The sequence below is a fragment of the Symphalangus syndactylus genome, chromosome 6 (genome assembly GCF_028878055.3).
Source record: "Symphalangus syndactylus isolate Jambi chromosome 6, NHGRI_mSymSyn1-v2.1_pri, whole genome shotgun sequence".
Lineage (NCBI taxonomy): Eukaryota > Metazoa > Chordata > Mammalia > Primates > Hylobatidae > Symphalangus > Symphalangus syndactylus.
In genome coordinates this window covers 92,189,922-92,215,945 of record NC_072428.2, presented here as the reverse complement: position 1 = coordinate 92,215,945, position 26,024 = coordinate 92,189,922, and the positions used below count along the sequence as shown (strand labels likewise).

The window sequence follows — 26,024 nt, the reverse complement described above, 5'->3', positions numbered from 1 at the left end:
TCTGGCACTTTGTCTCTGGCTCTGACTCTATACACGTGTGTATCTCTGGTACTTTGTGTGTGTGGTCTGCTTTGTGCGTTTGTATGTGGCTTTGGGGAGGTTCTCCCATCAACATTTTTCTTTTTTCTTTTTTTTTTTTTTTTTTTTGAGATGGAGTTTCACTGTGATACCCAGTCTGGAGTGCGGTGGCGCAGTCTGGGCTCACGGCAACCTCTGTTTCCCGGGTTCAAGCGTTTCTCCTGCCTCAGCCTACCGAGTAGCTGGGACTACAGGCGCGCGCCACCACACCTGGCTAATTTTTGTATTTGTAGTAGAGATGGGGTTTCACCATGTTGGCCAGGCTGGTCTCGAACTCCTGACCTCAAGCAATCCACCCACCTTAGCCTCCCAAAGTGCTGGGATTACAGGCATGAGTCACTGTACCTGGCCACCATTTTACTTCTAATCTTACACTTTTTGAAGGGCCAGATTAGTTGGATAGCAGTTCTGTTCTTTCTGTTACAGGTACCTGTCAGGATCCTTTATTGGGTTCTGTTACAGAATTATAGATTTAGGCCAGGCGTGGTGGCTCACGCCTGTAATCCCAGCATTTTGGGAGGCCGAGGCGGGCGGATCATGAGGTCAGGAGATCGGGACCATCCTGGCTAATTTGGTGAAACCCTGTCTCTACTAAAAATACAAAAAAATTAGCTGGGTGTGGTGGCGGGCATCTGTAGTACCAGCTACTCAGAAGGCTGAGGCAGGCTGAGGCAGGAGAATGGTGTGAACCTGGGAGGTGGAGCTTGCAGTGAGCCAAGATCGTGCCACTGCATTCCAACCTGAGTGACAGAGCGAGATTCGGTCTCAAAAAAAAAAAAAAAAAAAAAAGAATTATAAATTTAACGTGGACTTTAAATACTATTTAGTGTAGGAGAAGCAAATTGGTATATAAAATGGCCTTTTTCCTTATTTTAAAATTTTCTGCATACATATCTACTGCATTTCATATGTAGAGATAGGAAATGAGTGAGAGATTATATAAAGCTCTTAAATCTATCTAGTGAATGCTGGTACCCCAGTTTGGTTTCATGTAAAGAATGCATTTTGCCTGTGTCCACTGGGGGTTCCTAAGGCTACTCCCAGGGCCTGTGATTTGCTGAAAGGACTCACAGGAGTCAGCATATAGTTGTACTTATGGCTATGATTTATTATAGTGAAGGAGGACAGGCATGGTGGCTCACACCTCTTATCCCGGCGTTTTGGGGAGCTGGGGCAGGAGTATTGCTTGAGCCTAGGAGTACGAGACCAGCCTGGGCAACGTGGCAAGAACCCATCTTTTAAAAAAAAAAAAAAATATGTATATACACACACACACACTCACATACATGGCAAGAACCCATCTTTAAAAAAATATACACACACACAGACACAGTGAAAGGATACAAAGTAAAATCAACAAGAAAAATAGCACTTGGTGCAATGTCTGGAAGAAACTAGGCACAAGTTTCTAAGAGTCCTTTCCCAATGTTGTCACACATGATGTACTTAATTCTTGCAGTGATGAGTTGTGACAACACGTGTGAAATCTTGTCTGCCAGAGAAGCTCATTAAAAACTCAGTGCCCAGGGTTTTTCTTGGACATTGATCATATAGGCACCATCTGCCTACCACAAACTAAAATTCCAGACTCCCAGAAGGAAAACAAGGGTTCAGCAAAACTGTGTTGTTTAGGCTTGGTGTGGTGGCTCACACCTGTAATCCCAGCACTTTGGGAGGCCGAGGCAGATCACTTGAGGTCAGGAGTTCGACACCAGCCTGGTCAACGTGGTGAAACCCCGATTCCACTAAAAATACAAAATTAGCCAGACATGGTGGTGCATGCCTGTAATTCCAGCTACTTGATTGGCTGAGGCAGGAGAATTGCTTGAACCTGGGAGACGGCGGAAGTTGCAGTGAGCCGAGATTGTACCACTGCACTGCAGCCTGGGTGACAGAGTGAGACCCTGTCTCAAACAACAACCACCACCACAATAACAACAACAAAACTATATTGTTTGCGCAGTTTTGGCACAGTGAAGACTCTTACTTACAGAATGGGGGGAACCCTCCAAAAATATGAGTTCCTAGATGCTAGCCGAGAGTCAACCTTGCAAACAGGACTCTCTGAGAATAACAGTCTCAGATATATTATCTCTTCTGCATACAGTCCTCATTTCAGTATTTAATTACAGAATAGTTTTCCATGGGAATTTTTTTTTTTTTTTTTTTTTTTTTTTTTGAGACAAGGTCGTTCTCTGTTGCCAGTCTGGAGTACAGTGGTGTGATCATAGGCCACTGCAGCCTTTACCTCCCCAGGCTCAGGTGATCCTTCTGCCTCAGCCTCCTGAGTAGCTGGGAATACAGGTATTTGCCACCACACTCAGCTAATTTTTGTATTTTTTGTAGAGACAATGTCTTGCTATGTTTCCCAGGCTGCTCTGCTGTGAGAATTTAACTCCTTGATGCTCAGTCTAAGAATCTCTTGGCCGGGTGCACTGGCTCATGCCTGTAATCCCAGCACTTTGGGAAGCCGAAGCCCGGGCAACATAGTGAGACCCTGTCTCTATAAAAAAAAAAAAATACAAGTTTTTTTTTTTTTTTTTTTTCTAAAGGAATCTCTTAACTGATTTCTTATTGGTTTGCATTTTTCAGTTCCTGTTATAGTACCTTTTGGTTTATCCTCATGCCTATGAAATAGACTAAGTGTTGTCTCTGTTTTATTTCAAAGTAATATGTTCTACTGATAATATTTTCTGATTTAACCTTTTTTGGTGTTAGGCATAGGTGTAGGATATTACATATACTTTCACTCAAATGAAGTTTTATTCATTTTGGCAACAATTGCATAATTTATGCAGTTCTACATATATTTTCAGTTGTATTTAGGAATATCATTAATCACACCTATGCCCTTTAAGCTTTCTTAAATTCTATTTTTTATTGCATTACTACCTTCTTTCCCTGATTTTTTTTTTATTGTTTCATCTTTCATTTTGGTTAGTCCCCTCTTTCATTTATTTTTATTTCATTTTTTTTGTAGAGATGAGGTCTTTCTGTGTTCCCCAAGCTGATCTCGAACTCCTGGCCTCAATTGATCCTCCTGCCTTGGCCTCCCAAAGTGTTGGGATTACAGGCATCAGCCATGTCTGGACTGTTTTACTTTTTACATTTATTTTTATTTTTTTTTTTTTCTGTTGCCTTGGCTGGGGTGCAGTGGTATAATCATGGCTCACAGCATCCTCAACCTACTGTGCTCAAGCCATCCTCCTGCCTCAGCCTTCTGAGTAGCTGGGACTACAGGCATGTACCAACATGCCCAGCTAATTAAAAAAAAAAGATTTTGTAGAGACAGGGTCTCACCATGTTGCCCACACTGGTCTGGAACTGCAGCGTGCAAGTGATCCTCCTGCCTTGCCCTCCCAACGTGCTGGGATTACAGGTGTGAGCCACCATGCCTGGCCTACTGTTTGACTTTTTTAAAAAAATTAATTTTGTTCTTAAGATACTAATTAACCTAAATATGATATTTTGATAGTTCATACCTAGGCAGCAAGTCTGAATTTGATAACATTATTCAAGTGTGTGTCTTAGCTGCTTACAGAAAGACTTTTTTTTTTTTTTTTTTGGGGAGACGTCTTGCTCTTGTCACCCAGGCTGGAGTGCAATGGTGCAATTTCAGCTGGGATTACAGGTGCGTGCCACCACGCACAGCTAATTTTTCATAGTTTTAGTAGAGACGGGGTTTCACCATGTTGGCCAGGCTGGTCTCGAACTCCTGACCTCAGGTGATCCGCCCGCCTTGGCCTCCCAAAGTGCTGGGATTACAGGTGTGAGCCACTGCGCCTGGCCACAGATAGACTCTTTAGAGAATTAACACTTTGCCTTTTATGACTTTATACACCTGTGTAATGAATAATGTTGACAGATTTCTGTTTTTGCTTCTCATACTAGTTCTTCATTGGATACTTATGAATTATCACTTCTGTGAATTTTTACAGAGAATTTCTTAACATTAAACTTCACTTTTATGGATTGCTATCAACTTAAAGTAGTTTTTGCTATTTTCAGGGCTAGAATTTAGTGGTATTCATATGTGCAAAAGCTTGACTGAGGCTGGGCACAGTGGCTCACGCCTGTAATGACAGCACTTTGGGAGGCCGAGGCGGGTGGATCACCTGAGGTCAAGAGTTCGAGACCAGCCTGAACAACATGGTGAAACTCTGTCTCTACTAAAAATGCAAAATTAGTTGGTCATGGTGGCGCATGCCTGTAATCCCAGCTACTTGGGATGCTGAGGCAGGAGAATCACTTGAACCCTGGAGGCGGAGGTTGCAGTGAGCCGAGATCATGCCATTGCACTCCATCCTGGGAAACAAAAAGCAAAACTCCGTCTGAAAAAAAAAAAAAAAAAGTTGATAAAGGAAAAAACTATAAGCCTCAGGTAGTCTGTTAGTGAGACAGACTTTTTCATTCATACTTTCATTAAATGTTCTTATGTAGCAATATGCTAGATACTATGAGGGATATAATGATGGAAAAAGAGGTATCATTTCACTCTAAATTAATATAAAGGCTATTTGTTTCACTCATACAGTGTTGATTGACATGGTATACAGGTGTCCTATGAGAGAAACATGTAACTTTTATAATATATGAGTTAAGAGTGAAGTGATTTCAGTTCTAATTTGAGAAATGAGGGAAAGCAACATGAAGGAAAGGATATAAGAGTTGTCCTTAATGCAGTGGTCCCCAGCCTTATTGGTACCAGGGACTGATTTCATGGAAGACAATTATTCTATGGACAGATGGGATGGTTTCGGGATGATTCAAGGACACTACATTTATTGTGCACTTTATTATTATTACATTATAATATGTAATGAATTATATAACTCACCATAATGTAGAATCAGTGGGAGCCCTGAGCTTGTTAATCTATATTTGCAGCAGCTCCCAGCACTAGTATCATCTCAGATCATCAGGCATTAGAGTCTCATAAGGAGCAGGCAACCTAGATTCCTCACATGCATGGTTCATAATAGGGTTCGCCCTCCTATGAGAATCTAATATTGACAGGAAGTGGAGCTCAGGCAGTAATGTGAGTGATGGGGAATGGCTGTAAATACGGATGAAGCTTCGCTGGCTCGCCCACTGCTCACCTCCTGCTGTGCGGCCTAGTTGTGACAGGCTATGGACCAGTACCGGTCTGTTGCCCTGGGATTGGGGACCGCTGCATTAAAGGATAGTGTATTAGTCCGTTTTCGCACTTCTATAAAGAAATACCTGAGACTGGGTAATTTATAAAGAAAAGAGGTTTAATTGGCTCATGGTTCTGCAGGCTGTACAGGAAGCATGGTGCTGGCATCTGCTCAGCTTTCGGGAGGCCTCAGGAAACTTTCAATTACGGTGGAAGGTGAAGGGAAAGCAGGCACGCCGTACATGGCCAGAGCAGGAGAGAGGGGGTGATGGGGGAGGTGCTGCACACTTGTAAACAACCAGATGTCAATCAGAATGGTGATGCAGAACCCAGGGGGAAATTCACCCCCAAGATTTCAGTTACCTCCTACCAGGCCCCACCTTCAATTGTAATTGGGGATTACAGTTCGACATGAGATTTGGGAGGGGACACAGATCCAAACCATATCATTTCACCCCTGGCCCCTCCCAAATCTCATGTCCTTCTCACATTGGAAAATTCAGTCATGCCTTCCCAACAGTTCCCCCAAATCTTAACTCATTCCAGCATTAACCCAAAAGTTCAAAGTCCAAAGTCTCATTTGAGACAAGGCCAAGTCTCTTCCACCTATGAGCCTATAAAATATAAAACAAGTTAGTTACTTCTAACATAGAGGGGGGCAGGTATAGGCATTGAGTAAATACTGCTGTTCCAAAAGGGAGAAATTGGCCAAAAAAAGGAGCTACAGACCTCATGCAAGTCTGAAACCCAGCAGGGCAGTTATTAAATCTTAAAGCTCCAAAATAATCCCCTTTGACTCCATGACCCACATCCAGGACACCCTCATGCAAGAGGTGGGCTCCCATTGCCTTGGGTAGCCTCACCCCTGTGGCTGTGCAGGGCTCAGCCCCTGTGGCTGCTCTCAAGGGCTGGTATTGAGTGCTTGAGGCTTTTTCAAGTGCATGGTGTAAGCTTTTGGTGGATCTACCATTCTGGGGTCTGGAGGACAGTGGCCCTCTTCTCATAGCTCCACTCTGCAGTCCCCTGGTGGAGACTCAGTGTGGGGGCTCCAACCCCACATTTCCCCACATTAACTTTTCCAAACCATAAAGGTTTGGAAAATGTGCAGTCTGGCCATGTGGTAGAAAAGAAAAGCCTATTGTCAGGGAAGAGTTCAAGCAGGCTGCAGAAATTTGTGTAAATAAAACGGAATAGCCAACTGCTAACAGGCTAGACAATGGGGGAAAGTCCTAGAAGGCATTTCAGAGAACCTTGTGGCAGCTCCTCCCATCACAGGCCTGGAGGCCTAGTGGGACTGAATGGTTTCCTGGGCTAGGCCCAGGGCCCTGCTGCTTTGCACAGCCTCACGATACTGCTCCCCAGCCACCGCAGCTCCAGTTGTGGCTCAAAGGTGTCCAGGTATAGCTTGAGCCACTATTCAAGGGTGCCACCCATAAGTCTTGGTGGCTCTATGTGGTATTAAGCCTGCCAGTACACAGAATGCAAGATTTGAGGCTTGGGAGCTTCCACCTAGTTTTCAGAGGCTGTATGGAAACACCTGGATGTTCAGGCAGAAGCCTGCTAAAGGAATGGAGCTTTCATGGAGAACTTTTCTACCAGGGCAGTCACTTCCACATTGTCAGATGTCTTTATAGCAATGCCACATTCCTCAGTACCAGTTTTCTGTATTAGTCCATTCTTATACTGCTATAAAGAAATACTTCAGACTGGGTAATTTATAAGGAAAAGAGGTTTAATTGGCTCATGGTTCTGCAGGCTGTACAGGAAGCATGATGCTGGCATCTGCTCAGCTTCTGGGGGTGCCTCAGGAAACTTTCAGTCACATCAAATGGATAGAAAAGAGTTCATTGGTAAATAACGAGCAAGGCAAGGGTATTTTAAGGAGAGGAAATGCCTTTGCCAGTAGAGTTATGTTTTGTAAGAAATTGTAAATAAATAGTTCAGTCTGACCAGAGCATGAGGTACTTGAGGGCACTGTCTTTGGATTCCAGAGTGAAGAGATTATAGGTAGACATTGAGAGCTCTTGAAAGCAGTTTAGCTAAGGAATGAATATGATTAAAAGAATACATAAAAATTATAGAAAGGTTAATATGGCTGTAGCATTCAGGATGAGAGACAGTTATGCAGCTGTTAGACCAAAAATTAAGACAGTAGCATTATCAGAAGTAATCAAGGATGTGCTGGATAGTTCTGTCAAATCACAGAGACACCAGAAAAAATGATTTGAGTAAATATGACTGGATTTGATATTTCAACATTCTGGGAGAGCAAATTTAAACAGATTGAAAACAGAACCAGAATTTAAGCAGTAAGAATGATAAGGTGGTAAAGGAAAGACACTGGGCATAGATGATTCTTTTTTTCTTTATTTTTTTTCTTTTTGAGGTGGAGTTTCACTGTGTCGCCCAGGCTGGAGTGCAGTGGCGCGATCTTGGCTCACTGCAATCTCTGCCTCTCAGTTCAAGCAATTCTCCTGCCTCAGCCTCCCCGGTAGCTGGGATTACAGATGCTCACCACCATGCCCAGCTAATTTTTGTGTTTTTAGTAGAGATGGGGTTTTGCTGTCTTGGCCAGGGTGATCTCGAACTCCTGACCTCAAGCAGTCCACTCACCTCGGCCTCACAAAGTGCTGGGATTACAGGCATGAGCCACGGCGCCCACCCTGAAGATTGTTTTCTAAAATATTCATTCATCTCGTTATTTCTGTAAACTGTGAGCATTTGCTATATGTCAGAATGGTAGCACACACTGTAGATGTAACTTTGCTCTACGCCTGTCTGTCTGTCTGTCTGTCTCTCTCTCTCGCTGTGTAGATGAAGAGACTGACTGGCTGGGTGTGGTAGCTCACGCCTGTAATCCCGGCACTTTGGGAGGCCGAAGCGGGCAGATCACAAGGTCAGGAGTTCGAGACCAGTCTGGCCAACATGGTGAAACCTTGTCTCTTCTAAAAATACAAGAATTAGCTGGGCATGTTGACGTGCTCCTGTAATCCCAGCTATTTGGGAGACTGAGGCAGGAGAATTGCTTGAACCCAGAAGGCAGAGGTTACAGTAAGCCAGGATTACACCACTGGACTGTAGCCTGGGTGACAGAGCAAGATTCCTTCTCAAAAAAGACTGACTAAATATTGATTATCAATTCTGTAAAAAATGAGTCCTAAATATATAATTCTGAGTAAATTTTCAGAAGTAAACTTCTTTCTTACACAAAACTGTTCCTAAAGCATGGTTTTTAAAGTAATTAAAATACGGAGTTTCAAAAAACATTTTTTCCAACAGGTGGGAAGGAGAAACCAAAAACAAGTATAGAAGACTTACAAATTAAAAAGGTAAAGAAGAAAAAGAAAAAGAAACACAAAGAGAATGAAAAACGGAAGCGTCCGAAAATGTATAGCAAATCTATTCAGACCATCTGCTCAGGATTGCTAACTGATGTTGAAGATCAAGCAGCCAAAGGCATCCTAAATGATAACATAAAAGATTACGTTGGGAAGAATTTGGATACCAAGAACTATGATTCCAAAATTCCAGAGAACAGTGAGTTTCCATTTGTCTCATTAAAGGAGCCACGAGTTCAGAATAACCTCAAAAGGTTGGACACTTTGGAATTTAAACAACTCATTCATATAGAGCACCAGCCTAATGGAGGTGCATCGGTTATCCATGCCTACAGTAACGAACTCTCCCACCTGTCTCCTATGGAGATGGAGAGGTTTGCAGAAGAGTTTGTGGGTCTAGTGTTCAGTGAAAACGAAAACTCTGCAGCTTTCTACGTGATGGGTATTGTTCATGGGGCAGCTACTTATCTACCTGACTTTTTAGACTATTTTTCATTTAATTTTCCCAATTCACCAGTGAAAATGGAGATATTGGGAAAGAAAGATATAGAGACAACGACTATGTCCAATTTTCATGCTCAGGTAAGAGGTTTTCAGTTTTATAAAATAACTTTTAATTATATATTTTTAGATGAGTTTCTGTTTTTTGTTCCTAATTAGGTTGAAATAAAAAGGTAAGAATATAATGAAGCCATTTGGGAGTATTAAGAGTAAATTACTTTCTTGATGTGAGCATCAGAATTTAAAATTCAATTTTCACTTACCTGTGTTTTTTTCTTAAAGACAGTTAATGAAATAATTAAGATTCTGTGTTGTTGTTGTTTTTTTTTTTTTTTTTTTTTTTTTTTACAAGGAGCGATCTTGAACCTAAGGAAATGAATTTAGCCATGTATTTTCCAGTCCTTAAATAGTTTTCTTACCTGGAAATCACCTAAAATTGTCTTCTAGCTTTAGGATGCTTTAAGGTACTTAGCACCAGGCCCATCACATGGTAGGTACTGAATAAATGTTGGCCATTAAAAATATTGGGGTGTGAAGGAATCATCAGTTACTGTGTAATGATGCGTAAAAAGTGGCAATCAGTATATTGAGCTAATTTTCATTTCCTACCCTTCTCTGTGGTGGAGAATATATATTATTCTGGAAAGCAGACAGAATAGAGTCTGCTGGGTCTTGAACATCAGTGTGGGCCCATCTGAAAGGCTGGTGCCATTATCACCCATCCTCAAATTGGGACTGTTTAGTCTGGAGATTGGCCAGTTCTCACATTTATTCATGCTGTAGTTTTTGGTTTTCTAGAAACAGTTTTTGGTTTCTAGGACAACATTCTAGTTTGGAAGGAGGGGAAAAGTAAAGGAAGTCTCAAATGGATCTTAGTGATTATTTATCCCAACACCTCTCAATTTACAAATAAGTAAACAGACATAGAGATAGAGGAGTAAGGTATTGTTTAACATTGTCAGCAGTGTCAGGAATAGAACAAAATCTTAATCTTCATCCAGGGCTCCTTTCCTTATTCTGAATATATTCCTTTTTTGATGGGTGCTCAAGTTATAGTTTCCACTTTAAATGGTAGTCTGGATGTTCAGTCACATCCACATGTACCCCGCCCTAAATAGTATGAGTGTCTTTGGTGTATATTCTGTAGTAGATGGTAGTCTGGAAAATAATGTGATCTTTTTTTGTTTTTGTTTTTGTTTTTTTTTTTTGAGATGGAGTCAGACTGGAGTGCAGTGGTGCGACCTTGGCTCACTGCAACCTCTGCCTTCCGGGTTCAAGCGATTCTCCTGATTCAGCCTCCCAAGTAGCTGGAATTACAGACATGCACCACCATGCCTGGCTAATTTTTGTATTTTTAGTAGAGACAGGGTTTTGCAACGTTGGCCAGGGTGGTCTCGAACTCCTGACCTCAAGTGACCTGCCTGCCTTGGCCTCCCGAAGTGTGGGGATCACAGGTGTGAGCCACCTCTCCTGGCCTGGAAAATAATTTCTAATGTGCGTGTGTGGGAATTATTCTCTAACATAACATGTGTGGGAATTATTCTCTAACATAACATGTTTGAGAATTGAAGTTTAAATATTTTCTAAAGTGGATAGGGAGCTATGGAGCATCCATTACTAGCCCTGTCATTTTATAGAAACCCAAAATGGTGAGTTACTTGTCTGAGGTTACACCTGAATATAATGGCAGAATCAGGACTGGCATCTAATAATAGTGTTTACTATTTATTGAGTACTGACTGTGCCAAGGACTAGTTGTTCTGAGTATTTTATATGTAGTAACTCATTTAATCCTCATTATAATCTTATTTTAGCAGTGAAGAAACAGATCCAGTGAGAGAAGAGACAACATGCTCAAAGTGCCTTATCACCTTATCATTCATTTGTCGTTTATTGCATGTCTCCTAAATGTCCGGTTTTCTATTGGGCCTCTTGGCTCCCATTCCCGGTTATTTCCACAATATCACAAACTTTCTTGCTTTGATACTATGCAAGTTTGCTTCAGTAACCTTTTAAATGTGACAATACATTGATGTGCATCACATTACGTGCTTTTCAGATGGTTTTTCAAATAAGGTTAGGAATTATTTTAAACTATAATGATAAGAATTTTCATCTAAATTGTGTAATATGTACACCATGAAAACTGCTTTTGTTACTAAATAAAATGAGATGCTGGACTTGTTAATCATGGCAGTGTGTGCCTGGGTTGTGGATCTCAAGTCCTCGATGAGCCACCTACTCTGGTTGTCACCATCTCTTCGGGCTTCTTGGGTAATATATATTGCAAAGAGGAAACTCCAGGCAGATGGATCCTGTTTGTTACCAGTTGTGGTTCTGGCCCCATATCTGTGTGATCTGCTACCCTGGTGACCTAAGCATGTCAGCTGCAGGGACTACTTTTGCTTCTTTAGCTATAGACTTAAAGGCAGGAAAGTACATGTGCAAGGACCGTATTCCTTTTATCACAAGATTCTTCAGATCTTATCATTCCTGTGAGTGGGGAAGTTGTGCGCAGATTGGGGAGGTAGCCTTCGATTTGTCCTGAGGCACTGGCTTTATGAAACTGAATGGGATCCAGAAGAGAGAGCAGTAGGAGAAAAATGAGCATGCTGCTTCTTGCACAGTTCTATTTCTCATCCCTTGAGTCCTCCCAGTTAAAGCTCTCTTAGCCTACATTGAAGTGTCCCTCCAGGAGTTGATTTTATTTAGTAAACTTTTTATTGAAGTGTAATGTATATACAATACATAGTATACATATTATAAATATATAACTTGATGAGTCTTCACAGAGAACACACCCATGATTTTAAAAAGCCAAATATTGTTAGTAGCCAGAAACCTTCCCCAAACCCTTCTTTATCAGTACTGTGCCAACCCCCCAATCCCACCACATGAACAGATACCCAAATGATCACTGTCCTGACTTTGAACATCACTGATATATTTTGCTTCTTTTTGAACTTTAGTGGAATCAGATAGTACGTACATTGTTGTGTCTGGTCTCTTTTCTGTGGTGTAAGGTTTGTGAGATTCATCCATCTTGTATGTAGTGGTACTGCTGCATGGTATTCCACTGTGTTAGTATACCAGTGTTAATATACCACAGTTTGTTTATCTTGTTACCATATGGATGGACATTTGAGTTGTTTCCAGTTTGAGACTGGTAGAACATAGATGCTATGAATATTTTTCACATGTCTTGATGAGCATATGTATGTGTTTCTTTTGAGTATATACCTAAGATTAGGATTTCAGGATCAAAACATATGTACCTGTTCAGTTTTGCTAGATACTGCCAGTGTTCCAAAGTTACTGTGCCGATTTACATTCCCAATAGCAGTGTTCCACATCCTTTGCCATGCTTAGTAGTGTCTATCTTTTTCATTTAAGTCATTCTGGTGACTATGTAGTGGTAGCTCCCTGTGGTTTAATTTGTATTTCCCTGATGACTAAGGATGTCAAGTACCTTTTTATATGATTATTATCCAGTTGAGTATCCTCTTTTGTAAAGTACCTGTCCACTCTGTCAATTTCTTATTTGCTTTTTTTTCTAGTTGATTTGTTGGACTATTATATATATAGATAAGAATCTTTTGTCAGCTAACTGTATTGCAAATATTTCCTCTCACTTGGTGTCTTACCTTTTCACTCTTAGGTGTTTTTGATAACTAGAAGTTCCTAAGTTTAATGTAATCTAATTTATAATTTATAATCCATTTATGATAACTGTTTCTTACATTCTGTTTTAGAAATCTTTGCCTACCACAAAGTCGTTAATATATTCTGTGAAGTTTTCTTCTGGAAACTTTTATTGTTTTACCTTTCATGGTTAAATCTATAGTTAATAAAACAGCAGCTAAAAGTAGTGGAAAAATAATCTGTAGTTCATCTGGAATTGATCTTTGTATATGGCATGAGGTAAAGATCAAGGTTCATGTTTTTCCATATAAATATCCAAAAGACCCAGCATCATTTATGGAAAAGATACCCCTTCCTCATTGTATTGTAGTGTCACCTTAAACCAGCTAATCATGTGTGTGTGCGTCTGTTTCTGGGCTCCCTGTAATTCCATTGTTTTCTTTGTCTAATTGTTACAGCTTTATAATAACTCGATTGATTGATTGATAGATACAGGGTCTTGTTCTATCAGCCAGGCTAGAGTGCAGTGGTACGATCATAGTGTTTTGTAGCCTGAGATTCCTGGGCTCAAGTGATCCTCCCACCTCAGCTTCCTGGGTAGCTGGGACTACAGATGTGAGCCACTGTGCCTAGCTTATAATTAATCTCAGTAATCTAGAATCGGTTTGCCAGCTTTGTTCTTCCAGATTTCCTTGGCTCTTTACATTTCCATATAAACTTTCGAATCAGCTTGTCAAATTTCAAAGAGTTATCTGCTAGAATATTGCTTGGTATTACATTGAGGCTGTAGATAAGTTAGGGTAGATGCCTTTACAACATTGAGTCTTCGAGTCTGTGATCATGGTATTCCTTTTCATTTGTCTTTTTATTTTCTGTCAGTAATATTTTCTGGTTTTCAGCATAGAGGTCTTGCAGATTTTTAAAAGATTTATTCCTGTATATTCAAGACCTCATTTTGTTAATCACTCTTTTTGAGAACATGGAAGTTTTCAGCACTTCTTAGAATATGGCATTAACACTCATCCTGAGAAACAAAATGTATTTTGTACCCCATTTATCTTCCAACATTCCCCTTTCCCTTATCTGTGGTACTATTATGTACATGCTAGTTATTTGGAATGTCAAAAGTTTAGTAATTTGCCATGGCACTATTCAGGAAGCTGAGGCAAGAGGATCACTAGAACCCAGGAGTCTGAGCCCAGCCTGAGCAACATAGCAAGGCCCATGTCTCTTTGAAAATGAAGAAAAACACACCACTGCACTCCAGCCTGGGTGGCAGAGTGAGATCCTGTCTCAAAGAAAAAAACCCCAAAAAACAAAAACAAAAGTTTAGTAATTAGGTTATATGAAATTTAGAAAAAACTAGTTTTCCATTGATGAATGCTTGTTATTAGAATCATATAGTGAAACTGTATATTTTGGTGGTATCAAGTGGATTAGCCTACATACTGCCGTGTGAAATTGCTTTCACCAAAAGAATTGGTTGAGACGACATTAATTGAGCTACTGTGAGTCAATATTCTAGGGGAAGGGAGAACAGAGGTACCAATATTGGAATGTAGTTTTACCTAATATAAACCACAGCAAAAACAAATTGTGGATAATAAAGCCAAATTAATGTTAAAGTGTTTGCTCAGGAATCAAACTTGTTGATTTGGTCATGATTCCTCACTAACTTCAGCTGCTCCTCAACTTACGCTAGGGCTGCATCCTAATAAACCTGTAAGTCAAAAATATTTTTAACTTGAAAATGCATTTAAAACTCTGATAAGCAGCTGGGCATGATGGCTCATGCCTATAATCCCAGCACTGTGGCAGGTGGATCACCTGAGGTCAGGAGTTAGAGACCAGCCTGGCTAACATGGTGAAACTCCGTCTCTACTAAAAATACAAAAATTAGCTGGGCGTGGTGGTGGGTACCTGTAATCCCAGCTTCTCGGGAGGCTGAGGCAGGAAGAATCGCTTGAGCCCTGGAGGCGGAGGTTGCAGTGAACCGAGATCGCGCCATTGCACTCTAGCTTGGGTGACAGAGTGAGACTTGTCTCAAAACAAAACAAAAACAAAAAACAAACAACCTCTGATAAGCCCACTGGAAAAAAAAATTGTAAGTAAGCTGAACCATCTTAACTCCTGATGCCGCTTGACCTAACTATGAGGTTTCAACCTGATAAACCCATAATAAAGTCAAAAAATTATGAGTTGAACCATCTGAGTTAGGGACCATCTTGACTAAGTTCAGTAGGTTCAGTTCAGTAGCACCTGCTCTTGTTATGAGATGATAATGCTTTCTACAGAGCAGAGGAAAGCAGAACTGTAGAGAAAAGTTTTGTACTTGACATCTTTGTAATTCAGTAACTATCCTTCAATTCCCTTTTCTACCTTTTATAATCTGAAAAATCTTTGATCTAGTTAAAACTAGTCCAAAAGCAGTATTCAAAAGATCTAGAAAAATGTGGGAAGACAGAGTAGAGTGAAGTTGATAGAGAAAAATGGTGCAAATTTGACTTTTTAAAATTTTTTTTGAGACGGAGTCTAGCTCTGTCATCCAGGCTGGAGTGTAGTGGCACAATCTCGGTTCACTGAAACCTCTGTCTCCCGGGTTCAAGCAGTTCTCCTGCCTCAGCTTCCGAGTAGCTGGGACTGCAGATGCATACCACCACACCTGGCTTATTTTTTGTATTTTCAGTAGAGATGGGGTTTCACCATGTTGGCCAGGCTGGTCTTGAACTCCTGACTTCAGGTGATCTACCTGCCTCGGCCTCCCAAAGTGTTGGGTTTACAGGCATGAGCCACCCCAGCCTGACCTTTATTTTTTAGAATGTAATATAGTTTGGAAAACACATTTAGCAGCATTAAAGAAATTAATGGCTGGGCGTGGTGGCTCGTGCCTGTAATCCCAGCACTTTGGGAGGCCGAGGCAGGCAGATCACAAGGTCAGGAGTTCCAGACCAGCCTGGCCAATATGGTGAAACTCCGTTTCTAATAAAAAAAATACAAAAATTATCTGGGCATGGTGGCAGGCGCCTGTAGTCCCAGCTACTCGGGAAGCTGAGGCAGGAGAATTGCTTGAATCCAGGAGGCGGAGGGTGCAGTGAGCCGAGATTGTGCCACTGTACTCCAGCCTGGATGACAGAGTGAGACTCCGTCTCAAAAAAAGAAATTCATGATAATGCTATCCTCTAGGTAATTAAGTAGCACCATTTTTAATCGATAAAAGAGTATATATAGTAATGTTATATGTGTTTTGTATTTTCTTATATGGTGGTAGAAGCTGTGCACTGCAGCCATTCAGTGATGTGAATGGCAGTCCCTAGGTTGTGCAACCTGATGGTACTGACCACCAATAGCTGTGGAACCCAAACCAAGTTCATGATGAGTTTGTATCCTGATGAGCCTAGTTTTCTGTTTTTGTTACTGTTCTTAAATTACAATCAGGGCAACCAAAATAATTTGCTTTAAACTCTGTAGAAACTAAAAGATGACAAATTATGTAGCTGTTTCTGTGATTTTTGTAGTGATAGTGTTTATCTCTGTAATAGTATTTCGTAGCTTTCACAAATACTCATTTTTACATCTGTTCAACTTTATTAAACACATATACCCCACATTGACAAAGGATTAAAACATCCCTGTTCTTTTGTCTTCAGTTTTGGAATTCTTTTTACTTGTATAATTCTGTTTTCCATCTTCATCTGTATCCTTGCAGGTTGCCTGAAAGGTTTGAAGACCATGTGGCATTATATATATATTTTAACAGGTCATGTCATTTTTCTAATGCTGTGGCCCTGAGGTTGGTGATATATTATGAAACTGTATCATGAAAGTCTATTTGAGGATAGAAACATATGCATGAACTTTTCCCGAAGTTTGTAACCTGTCCATATCTGTTAGCTTTTGCTGTATTAAATATATAAACAAAAGCCTCAAAACTTAGTGACTTGAAAAAAGGTTTCATTTATCGCAGTTCTTTGGGCTTGCTGGACAATTCTTTTGGTCTCTGCTAACTTAGCTGGGGGCTATATGGCATCATTCTTATGTCTGATGATTGGCAGACCAGCTGGGTCTTGGGGCATCTCACTTACATAGTTGGTGGTTGATGTGTGTCAGCTGGGTTGATGGCCACATTTTTCTCATCATCCAACAGGTTAGCCTGAGCTCATTTGCATGGTGGTGGTTACAGGGTTCCATTGAGTAGAAAGAGGGTAAGCCCCAGTGTACAAGCTTCTGCTTGTGTTGTGTTTGCTAATGTCCCATTGACAAAGGGAAGTCACATGGTGAAACCTAGATTCGTGTGGAAAAATAGACTCCACTTCTTTTAGGTTATTTATTCATTTTACTTTAATTTTTTTTGTGTGTGTGTGACAGAGTCTCACTGTACTCCAGCCTGGACGACAGAGTGAGACTCCGTCTCAAAAAAAAGAAAGAAATTCATAATAATGCTATGCTCTAGGTAATTAAGTAGCACCATTTTTAGTCGATAAAAGAGTATATATATAGTAATGTTATATGTGTTTTGTATTTTCTTATATGATGGTAGAAGCTGTGCATTATATATATTTTAACAGGTCATTGTCCAGGATGGAGTGCAGTGGCGCGATCTTGGCTCACTGCAGCTTCCCAGGTTCAAGTGATTCTTGTGCCTCAGTCACCCAGATAGATGGGATTAGGCATGTGCCACCTTGGCCTCCCAAAGTGCTCGGTCTATTTAAGAAATTCTTTAAATTTTTAATATTTGTGGGTACATAGTAGATGTATATATTTATGAGGTACATAAGATGTCTTGATACAAGCATGCAATATGAAATAATTGCATCATGGAGAATGGGGTGTCCATCTCCACAAGCATTTATCCTTTGAGTTACAAACAATCCAGTTAACAACACTCTTTTAGTTAAAATGTGCAGTTATTACTGACTATAGTCACCCTGTTGTGCAATGAAATTGTAGGCCTTATTCTTTCGTTTTTTGTGCATGCCCATTAATAGACTCCACTTCTTGATGACAGGAGTGGCAAAAGTCACATTGCACAGGAGTGAGCATACAGACCTGGGAAGAATTTGGGGCCATTTGCAATTGACCACGTTCGTTTTAGGTTTTCTAGCATCTGTATTTCATTCAAATATTCACTCAGACATTTATTGTGTTCCTGTGTTCTACTGTAGGGACAGAAAAAGGCAAATAAAATAGGAGTTTTCTCTGTCAAGAAATAAATTAGATTTCTAGCTTGTCACTATGTTTAATCAGTATACATACTCTGGAACCCTGTACTAAGAACTGTGAGAATGTGAAAACTGGAGCAGTTGTTTTCTAACCACCGTTCCTCCACTTCCAAACTCTAAATCTTATTTTATTCTGGTTCTAAGTTGTTTCTCAGGTAACTTACGTCAAAGTGTTAACTGATGATTAAAAATCTGTTATTTTAATAATGAAACTTATTAAATCTGATCTCACTGTTAGACCTGCTTCACTATAGAATTGGGGCAGAACACTAGCATTTGTTGAATTCATGCTGGCGTCATTCACTGCGTTAGGCTACTAAAAGCAGTTTGATGTTTCATCTTTGAAATATTGCTTGCTTTTGTACTAAATTTTCATTTTGACCAATTGTGCCTGCCCCATCCTCCCCAAATACTTATGAACGAATCTATACAAAATATCGTGTCAGGGACCAGATGCTCTAATAATAATAAAAAAGCTTTCCCTCTTTATTTTACTGATTTTAAAATGGATAATACTTTCGTTATTTTAGTTGCAGTTATATGGGTATTTTTGAAATAAAATGTTGATTAAATATTCCCTATTTTGATTAGAAACTGTCTGCCAGATGTGATGGATAATGGCTCCCCCTTGTGGCCAGACATTTATGTCATGTTTAGATTGCCTCAGAATGTCCTGAGCAGGCCTTGTTTTTTAAAATAAGGGACTCTCCTTCCCACCCGCTAAAAAAAACCTCAGCAGAATTGAATCAACAGCTTCTGCTCCCACCCCCTCAATTCTTTGGCTCTGATAATGATCCTGTTTTTGTATTTTCTTCATATTGGTGCTGATACAAGCTAAAAATATCTGTATCTCTATATTTATTGTGGATCACTATGAAAGTATTCTGAGGAACTTTTAATATCTTGGAATGTTGATAGGTATACTAAAACAACTACAAAAAAAACAGGTTTTGAAGTCCAAAATAGTGTAATGCTGGACCAAATAAGTAATATTTGTTTGCAGTGAGACTCCTCAGAAACTTTAATAGCCAGTGTGCGTGGTGAGCCTCCTAAACAAGAAGAGTTTTCCAAACTTAGTGGACTGTGGAGCTCTCTCTTCAGGGAACATGTTTTGGGAAACAGCAGGTTGTTTCAAGTGAGTCATTCTTCGGGGTTTTTTAAAAAATTACTTATTATTACTATATTTGCCTTTTCCCCGTTGCAGCAGTTTTCATAATTACATAAGAGAAAACAGCAATAAGTAAAAAATCTTACAGATTTGTTTTTGGCAACATATTTCCTGTTAAGAATAGGCTACTTTTTTCCCTTTGTAGCAAGCCAACCTCAGAGTCCTAAGGTGTTTTTTTTTAAATATTACATTATATAAGTCGAATATTAGTTTAAACAATTATTTCATTTTATGTTAACCAAGGCTTCTCAGATTTTGGTATTGACACTTACTGGCAATGGGTACAATAGGTCTCCTCCTTCTGCTTTCTTCTTTCCCTTCATAATATTTATAGAGAATACACAAGGGGAAAAGTGAAAATGTGGCCATGATGGTCGTGGGGTTTTGTGGGGAGGGGGAGGAGATTTAGATTAAATATGTTATATTTCTTCTGAAGGCCACTATTTAAATATAAGCTTTTCCACAAATATATAATTATCATGCCTGTCTTTTATTGTGTTCTTTTTGACATATCTATATACCTAAATCAAGAGGAACTATATATATAATCTTTGTAATTCAGTGCATTTCTTTTTTTAGAAAGCAAATATATTCTATTATTATTTTTTATTTAGTTAATTTATTTTTTGAGACTGAGTCTCATTTTTATCACCCAGGCTGGAGTGCAATGGTGCGATCTTGGCTCACTGCAACCTCCGCCTCCTGGGTTCAAGCATTCTTGTGCCTCACTCAGCCTCCTGAGTAGCTGGGATTACAGGCATCTGCCACCATGCCTGGCTAATTCTTGTATTTTTAGTAGAGACGGGGTTTTGTCACGTTGGCCAGGCTGATCTCAAACTCCTGCTCTCAAATGATCCTCCCGCCTTGGCCTCCCAAAATGCTGGGATTACAGGCCTGAGCTACCGCGCCTGGCGTATATTTTAAAGCAGTGACATGTTTTGACTTTTTTTCAGGTTAATTTTTTAACTGCATCAGAAAACTGGTTTGATTAATGTTTACTGCAGTGAATAAAAGCAAATATAGTAAGCTCACATTGAGCGTCATCAGGATGTGAGGTTTTCCAGATAAGCTATTTTTTTAGTTAATGGAAACGTAGTTTTAAGTATCAAGATTTTATAAAAATATCTTCATTGCTGAACACATGCAACATAATGTAACTTTATTTTCAGTATTGGTTTGTCAGTATGATACAATAATGATGCCTTAGGGCAGCTGCAGCTGTGCTTACCCTTTTCCCCTCCTTCCTCTTCTAAATTTGTGGTTTCTTATCCTTTATGATTTTAGAGAGTAGTTACAGTTGTGCGTAATACAGGAACTGATATGTAAGAAGAACTTTTATGAGCCATGGTCTTCATGACATTTACTTTGATTATTTAGAGATGCTTCTAATCCTTATCTGTTACCTCTCCCGCCTCACTGCCCTTGAGTTCTTCGCAGTCTGCCATAGTCTGGATAGGTGATTTTTAGAGAATTGAGGCTTTATTCTTTTGTAATAGGTGAATTCTGGATATTTGGTATATAGTTTTGCAACAAAAGAGGTGTCACCAATATCAAGAAGTATTTACATTTTTGTGAAAAGCGTGTGGATTTTATTCTTACATTTTATTTTAACAACTTAAGTACCATCATGTATTTTATCAACCAGTATATACTTTTAAATCGGAAACGTTGGTTGTAACTTGCCATATTTATAACATTTAAGTTAATGGTTACAACTGATGGATTTGAAATATTGTGTTATTAAACTAGAAATTTGTATGAAATGATATATAATTAAAGTTTATATTACAATATATTTTAAAATTTAATACTTTTACAGATTAAGATTTTGATGACTTCAATTTAATTTTTAAAATTTGGTTTAAGTTTAAATATGCTTATTCAGGTGGGTGATCATAGTTTTATCTTTACTATTGGAGAATAAAGGTTTTGGAAGATCATTGCTGTTTTTTAAACATGTGAGAGCTAAGCAGTTTTTATAAAGGCCAGTTTCATAATAGAATTTATTTTTGGTTTTATTAGTGGGCAAATGGCATCTACTTGTACATTCTGGTTAAAAGAGAGAGACTTATACTTTTGTTATAATAAGTTATGTGTGAAAGTGAATTTTACATATCATCTGTATGTTTTATATGTATTTTGGCATGAGGTGGGAAGAACTAACTAAAAATTCAGTTAAGATATTTAGCAATATAATCGGAGTAGAGTCTGTGTTACTTTACTTTAAAAACTCAGGGTCTCTAAAAAATCCTTTGAAATAGTTATGAATTTTCATAGGACCATACTTAAAAGTAATCAACGAAAGATAAAGCCTCTTCTTAGGTAGTGCCCAAACTAGACAGAGAATAGGGGGAAAAATCGGTTTTTGATTTATTCAGTCTATTATGTTAAACATTTTAATGTTTAGGTCTATAGTAATTCAGACGTGGTTTGTTTTATTTTGAAATAAAAAGCAGTATTTGTAAACTTGGAAATTAATGTAAATGTATAATTTGAAAGAAATGAGATGGCTAGGTCAGTAATACTTCTTCAATCAATGAAATAATTATTCTAACCTGAAATAGAAATATCTGGTCAAAGCAAAATTAGTAAATAAAGTTTTTGAGTCATGGCACGACATATGATGTGTCTGTAATATTACCACCCAAGTTTTACGCATTTTTTTCCTGTTACTCAATGACACATGTTTTTACTCACATTTAAATACATAAATTTTACTCTACAAGGACTGTGTTAACAATTGGTTCTGGTTTTCTGATTATTGTATTATCTCCTACTCTCTATAGTTTAATAATGTTATAGTTTTTTGGTTTTATTTCATGTATAGTATGACTTTTTAAAACTACTAGATAAATTGAAAGTTTAGTTGTGCTTCGTATTTTAGAAGAATTCACTTAATAAAAATTCTTTCCTAACAGTCATCCCCTCCCCACAAGATAAACTGCCCAAATTATTTAGGTGATCATTGTTGGTACTGTGATGTCGTAGAATGAAACAACTCAGTGGTAAGGACTTGATTATGGCTTTGTTAGAACTAGATGTTTTAGGTATCTAATTTAAACAAGATAAGGAAATTTATGCACAGAAAATATACTTACTTGTATGAAGTGGAAATATATATAATTTGACCTTTTTTTTTTTTTTTTTTTGGTCTCGCTGCGTTGCTCAGGCAGATCTTGAACTCCCGGGCTCAAGTGATCCTCTTGCCTCTGCTTTCTGGGTAGCTGGGATTACGGTTTCGTGCCACTGCCCCTAACTCTAATTTGACTTTTTAGATATATTTCAAAGCACTTGGAAAATTTGTGTTTTACAATATCAGTTGTTTGATTTCACTTTCTAAATGGCTGTCGTCTCTCAAAACTCCTTATGGTCATTTGGAGATACAAAACTCAGAATCTCAGAATCACGTAACAGACTTGATGTGTTATATTCTGGTAAATGTGCTAGAGTTCAGATTGATACCCTTAGCTTCTTTGATAGACTGCATTACACAGGTGCATAGACTGAATTTCTTACTGTGCTGCTATTAATGCATCTAGAGCCTGAAGACTGTTGTAGAGTTAGGCTTTAACTTTTAGCTCTCTTGATATTGGAGATGATAGGAATTTTTAGGAGACAGGAAAAAGATGAGACAATGAGTATACAATGGGGCATAAGCCCCTGCTGTTCTTTTTTTTGTTTTTGTTTTTGTTTTTGAGACAGGATCTCGCTCTGTTGCCCAGGCTGGAGTGCAGTGGCATAATAACAGCTCACTGCAGCCTGGACCTGCCAGGCTGAAGATATCCTCCCACTTCTCAAAGTGCTGGGCTTACAGGCCCTTAATTTTCTAACTTGTAGGAATGGTTTGTGATTCTGAGAAGTCAATTTGTAACAGTTTAGGAAAACTTAAGCTTAGAAATCTGGTGAATTTATTAAAGAATTAATGTCGTTATTAAACTGCTTTGCTGATTATAATAACAAATGAGATTCTCTGTCTTAAATGATTTTGTTACGAAAACATGTGGGTTGGGGTTTACTTTGTTACATCGTGATACTCTTACCAGCTATGATTGTAAGGATTCAACTTTTGATGTGACTATCTTTTATAATCTGTGTCTGTGATGTGATAAAAGTTGACCATCCATGTTTGCCTGAAATACAAGACTTTCAGTTTTAAGACTGATAGTCCTGGGCAAACTGGGACAAATTGGTCTCCTAAATTTGGTGTCCACAAAGGCTAATCCAGAGAAAGAGACAATTACAATTTTGCTTATAATTTGGTTATCAAAAGGAGTTGTTTTGCTTGAAGACAGACTCAACTTGTTTACTAGTGTTAGTATATGAAAACACATAGGTTTCTTTGTCAGGATTTAAATATGCTGGCAAAAAATGTAGTTACCAGTGAATCTTGAGGTGCACATGGCTTTGTTTTAGCTCTTTGAATGCCACCCATTTGCTGGCATTATGGCAGGTGAGTTTATATCATTATCAAGTTTTCTTCAGCAATCTGCTGTAAAACATTCCAGTTAAGGAAACCGCAGCTCAAGGAACGCAAATGATTTCTGAAGGTCACGTAGCTGGTAGATAGCAAAGGCAGATTTGGATTTTAGGATTCCTGATTCCTAATTTTTTTTTTTTGAGACATAGTCTCGCTCTGTCAGCCCAGGCTGGAGTGCAGTGGCACGATCTCGGCTCACTACAAGCTCCGCCTCCCAGGTTCACGCCATTCTCCTGCCTCAGCCTAGCTGGGACTACAGGCACACTCCCGCCACCACACTCAGCTAATTTTTTTGTATTTTTAGTAGAGACGGGGTTTCACCATGTTAGCCAGGATGGTCTCGATCCCCTGACCTCATGATCCGCCCGCCTTGGCCTCCCAAAGTGCTGGGATTACAGGTGTGAGCCACTGAGCCCGGCCGTGATTCTTAATTTCTAGTAGTTTCTCATGAGAGTTAATAATAGATATATAAACTGGTTTCTAGTTAATATGGTAAGATCAAAACAGGAGAGCATCCCTGGTGGCCTTTTAGACATATAAGCCACTGGTGATGGTTAAATGTTTTCAGAGGGTCTAATTTTGAAAATTTTGATGAAAAGATATGAACTTCATTTCACTTTAGAAAAATGCAGGTACACCAACTTTTGAATATGCAGATAATGAGTTCCTCTGTTCTAAGGAGACGTTAGTTGTCTAGAATTAATGCTTATTTGTCTTAACTCTGTTTTCATAAGCAGTGTGTAGGAATAGTTAGAGAAAGTAAAATAGCTTGATTTAGTGCAAGTTTTCTTTTTAAAATGCCTTATCTGTTACTGTTAGTAAAGTTTTGTTTTGCTTGCCTCATTATGATATAATATTCTGATAATAATTTATTGTTACAAAATGATAGCAAGCATTATCTTATGTGTAACTTTTAATTAAATCCATATTCTTGAGGTAAAAAGAACGCATTTAACTTTTAATTAAATCCATATTCTTCAGGTAAAAAGAACATATTCTCATGGTACTTACAGAGCTGGCCCAATGCGACAAATAAGCTTGGTGGGAGCGGTTGATGAAGAAGTAGGAGATTATTTCCCTGAGTTCCTGGACATGTTGGAAGAGTCGCCATTTTTAAAAGTAAGAGATAATCTGTCATGGGATTAGAGTTTTTTTTTTTTTTTTTTTTTTTTTTTTAAAGGCAAAAAAAACCAATATGAGTAATCTAAATTGTGATTGTTTCTTTCATGCTACATGCAATATAAATGAATGGCTGTTTCAGAAATAGAAACGTTTTGGTTTTATTTGAACTGGAGGGAAGGAGAGCAAGAGATGGGAAACTGTAATTCTTGTGTAGTGTGTGCATGCGACATCTCAGGTTCTAATTGTAATGGCAAAGCTAAGTGGTGGGCCGTGAAATAACACCTCTTACACTTTAGGAAATTAGGTTCCATGTGTTTATCAGCTCTTTGTAAACTAAGCACTAAAGAATTTAAGAAGTACAGGAAGGATTCTACTACAGATGTTTAAGACAAAGGAATGACAGTTTAGCATTGTGGAAAACTCGTCTGGAAAATTACACATCCATATTTTAGCCATGGCTGTACTTAATCTGGGTTGGGCAAGCCCTTTAAACTTTCTGGGCTTCAGTTTCATAATCCATAAAATAACATGTTTAGACAATGTAGCCAAAGGCCCCTTTATTTAATTTATTTTTTTGAGACAGTCTCACTCTGTGCCCAGGCTGGAGTGTAGTGGTGTAATGTGGAGCCCTGACCTCTGTGGGTTTGGATGATCCTCCTACCTCAGCCTCCCAAGTACCTCGGACTACAGGCACATGCCACCATGCCTAGCTACCTTTTGTTTTTTGTTTGTTTGTTTGTTTGTTTGTTTTTGAGACAGTCTTGCTGTCACCCAGGCTGGAGTGCGGTAGCGCGATCTTGGCTCACTGCAGGCTCTGCCCTCTGGGGTTCACACCATTCTCCTGCCTCAGTCTCCCGAGTAGCTGGGACTACAGGTGCCCGCCACCTCGCCCGGCTAATTTTTTTTGTATTTTTAGTAGAGACGGGGTTTCACTGTGTTAGCCAGGATGGTCTTGATCTCCTGACCTCGTGATCCGCCCGCCTCAGCCTCCCAAAGTGCTGGGATTACAGGCATGAGCCACCGCGCCCAGCCCTAACTTTTGTATTTTTTGTGGAAATGGGGTTTCACCATGTCGCTCAGGCTGGTCTTGAACTCTTAGACTCAAGTGATCCTCCTGTCTTGGCCTCCCAAAGTGCTGGGATTACAGGTGTGAGCCACTGTGCCCACCCCCACAGGCCCCTTTAAATAATTTGTAGCCAGATTCCTTTTTTTTTTTTTTTTAAAGCCTCTTCATTTTCAGAAAGTATTTCTTATTGTGAGGTGCTGGGGCTATCCCACTGAGAGAGGAATCTCTGAGCTGTGTAGTTAGGTTAATTATTTAATCAGTAACTCAAAGGTCAGT

At 39.2% G+C, this 26,024-nt stretch overlaps 1 protein-coding gene across 1 annotated transcript in view; it reads left to right on the top strand.

The window, feature by feature from the left end:
- The window catches only part of RSBN1L (round spermatid basic protein 1 like), a 97,809-nt gene that overhangs the window by 55,072 nt on the left and 16,713 nt on the right, over positions 1 to 26,024 (top strand). Inside the window, exons 3-4 of the mRNA XM_055283461.2 lie at positions 8,495 to 9,135; positions 24,542 to 24,679. Of these exons, the coding sequence (XP_055139436.1) occupies positions 8,495 to 9,135; positions 24,542 to 24,679 (779 nt within the window). The remainder of the gene's footprint in view (positions 1 to 8,494; positions 9,136 to 24,541; positions 24,680 to 26,024) is intronic.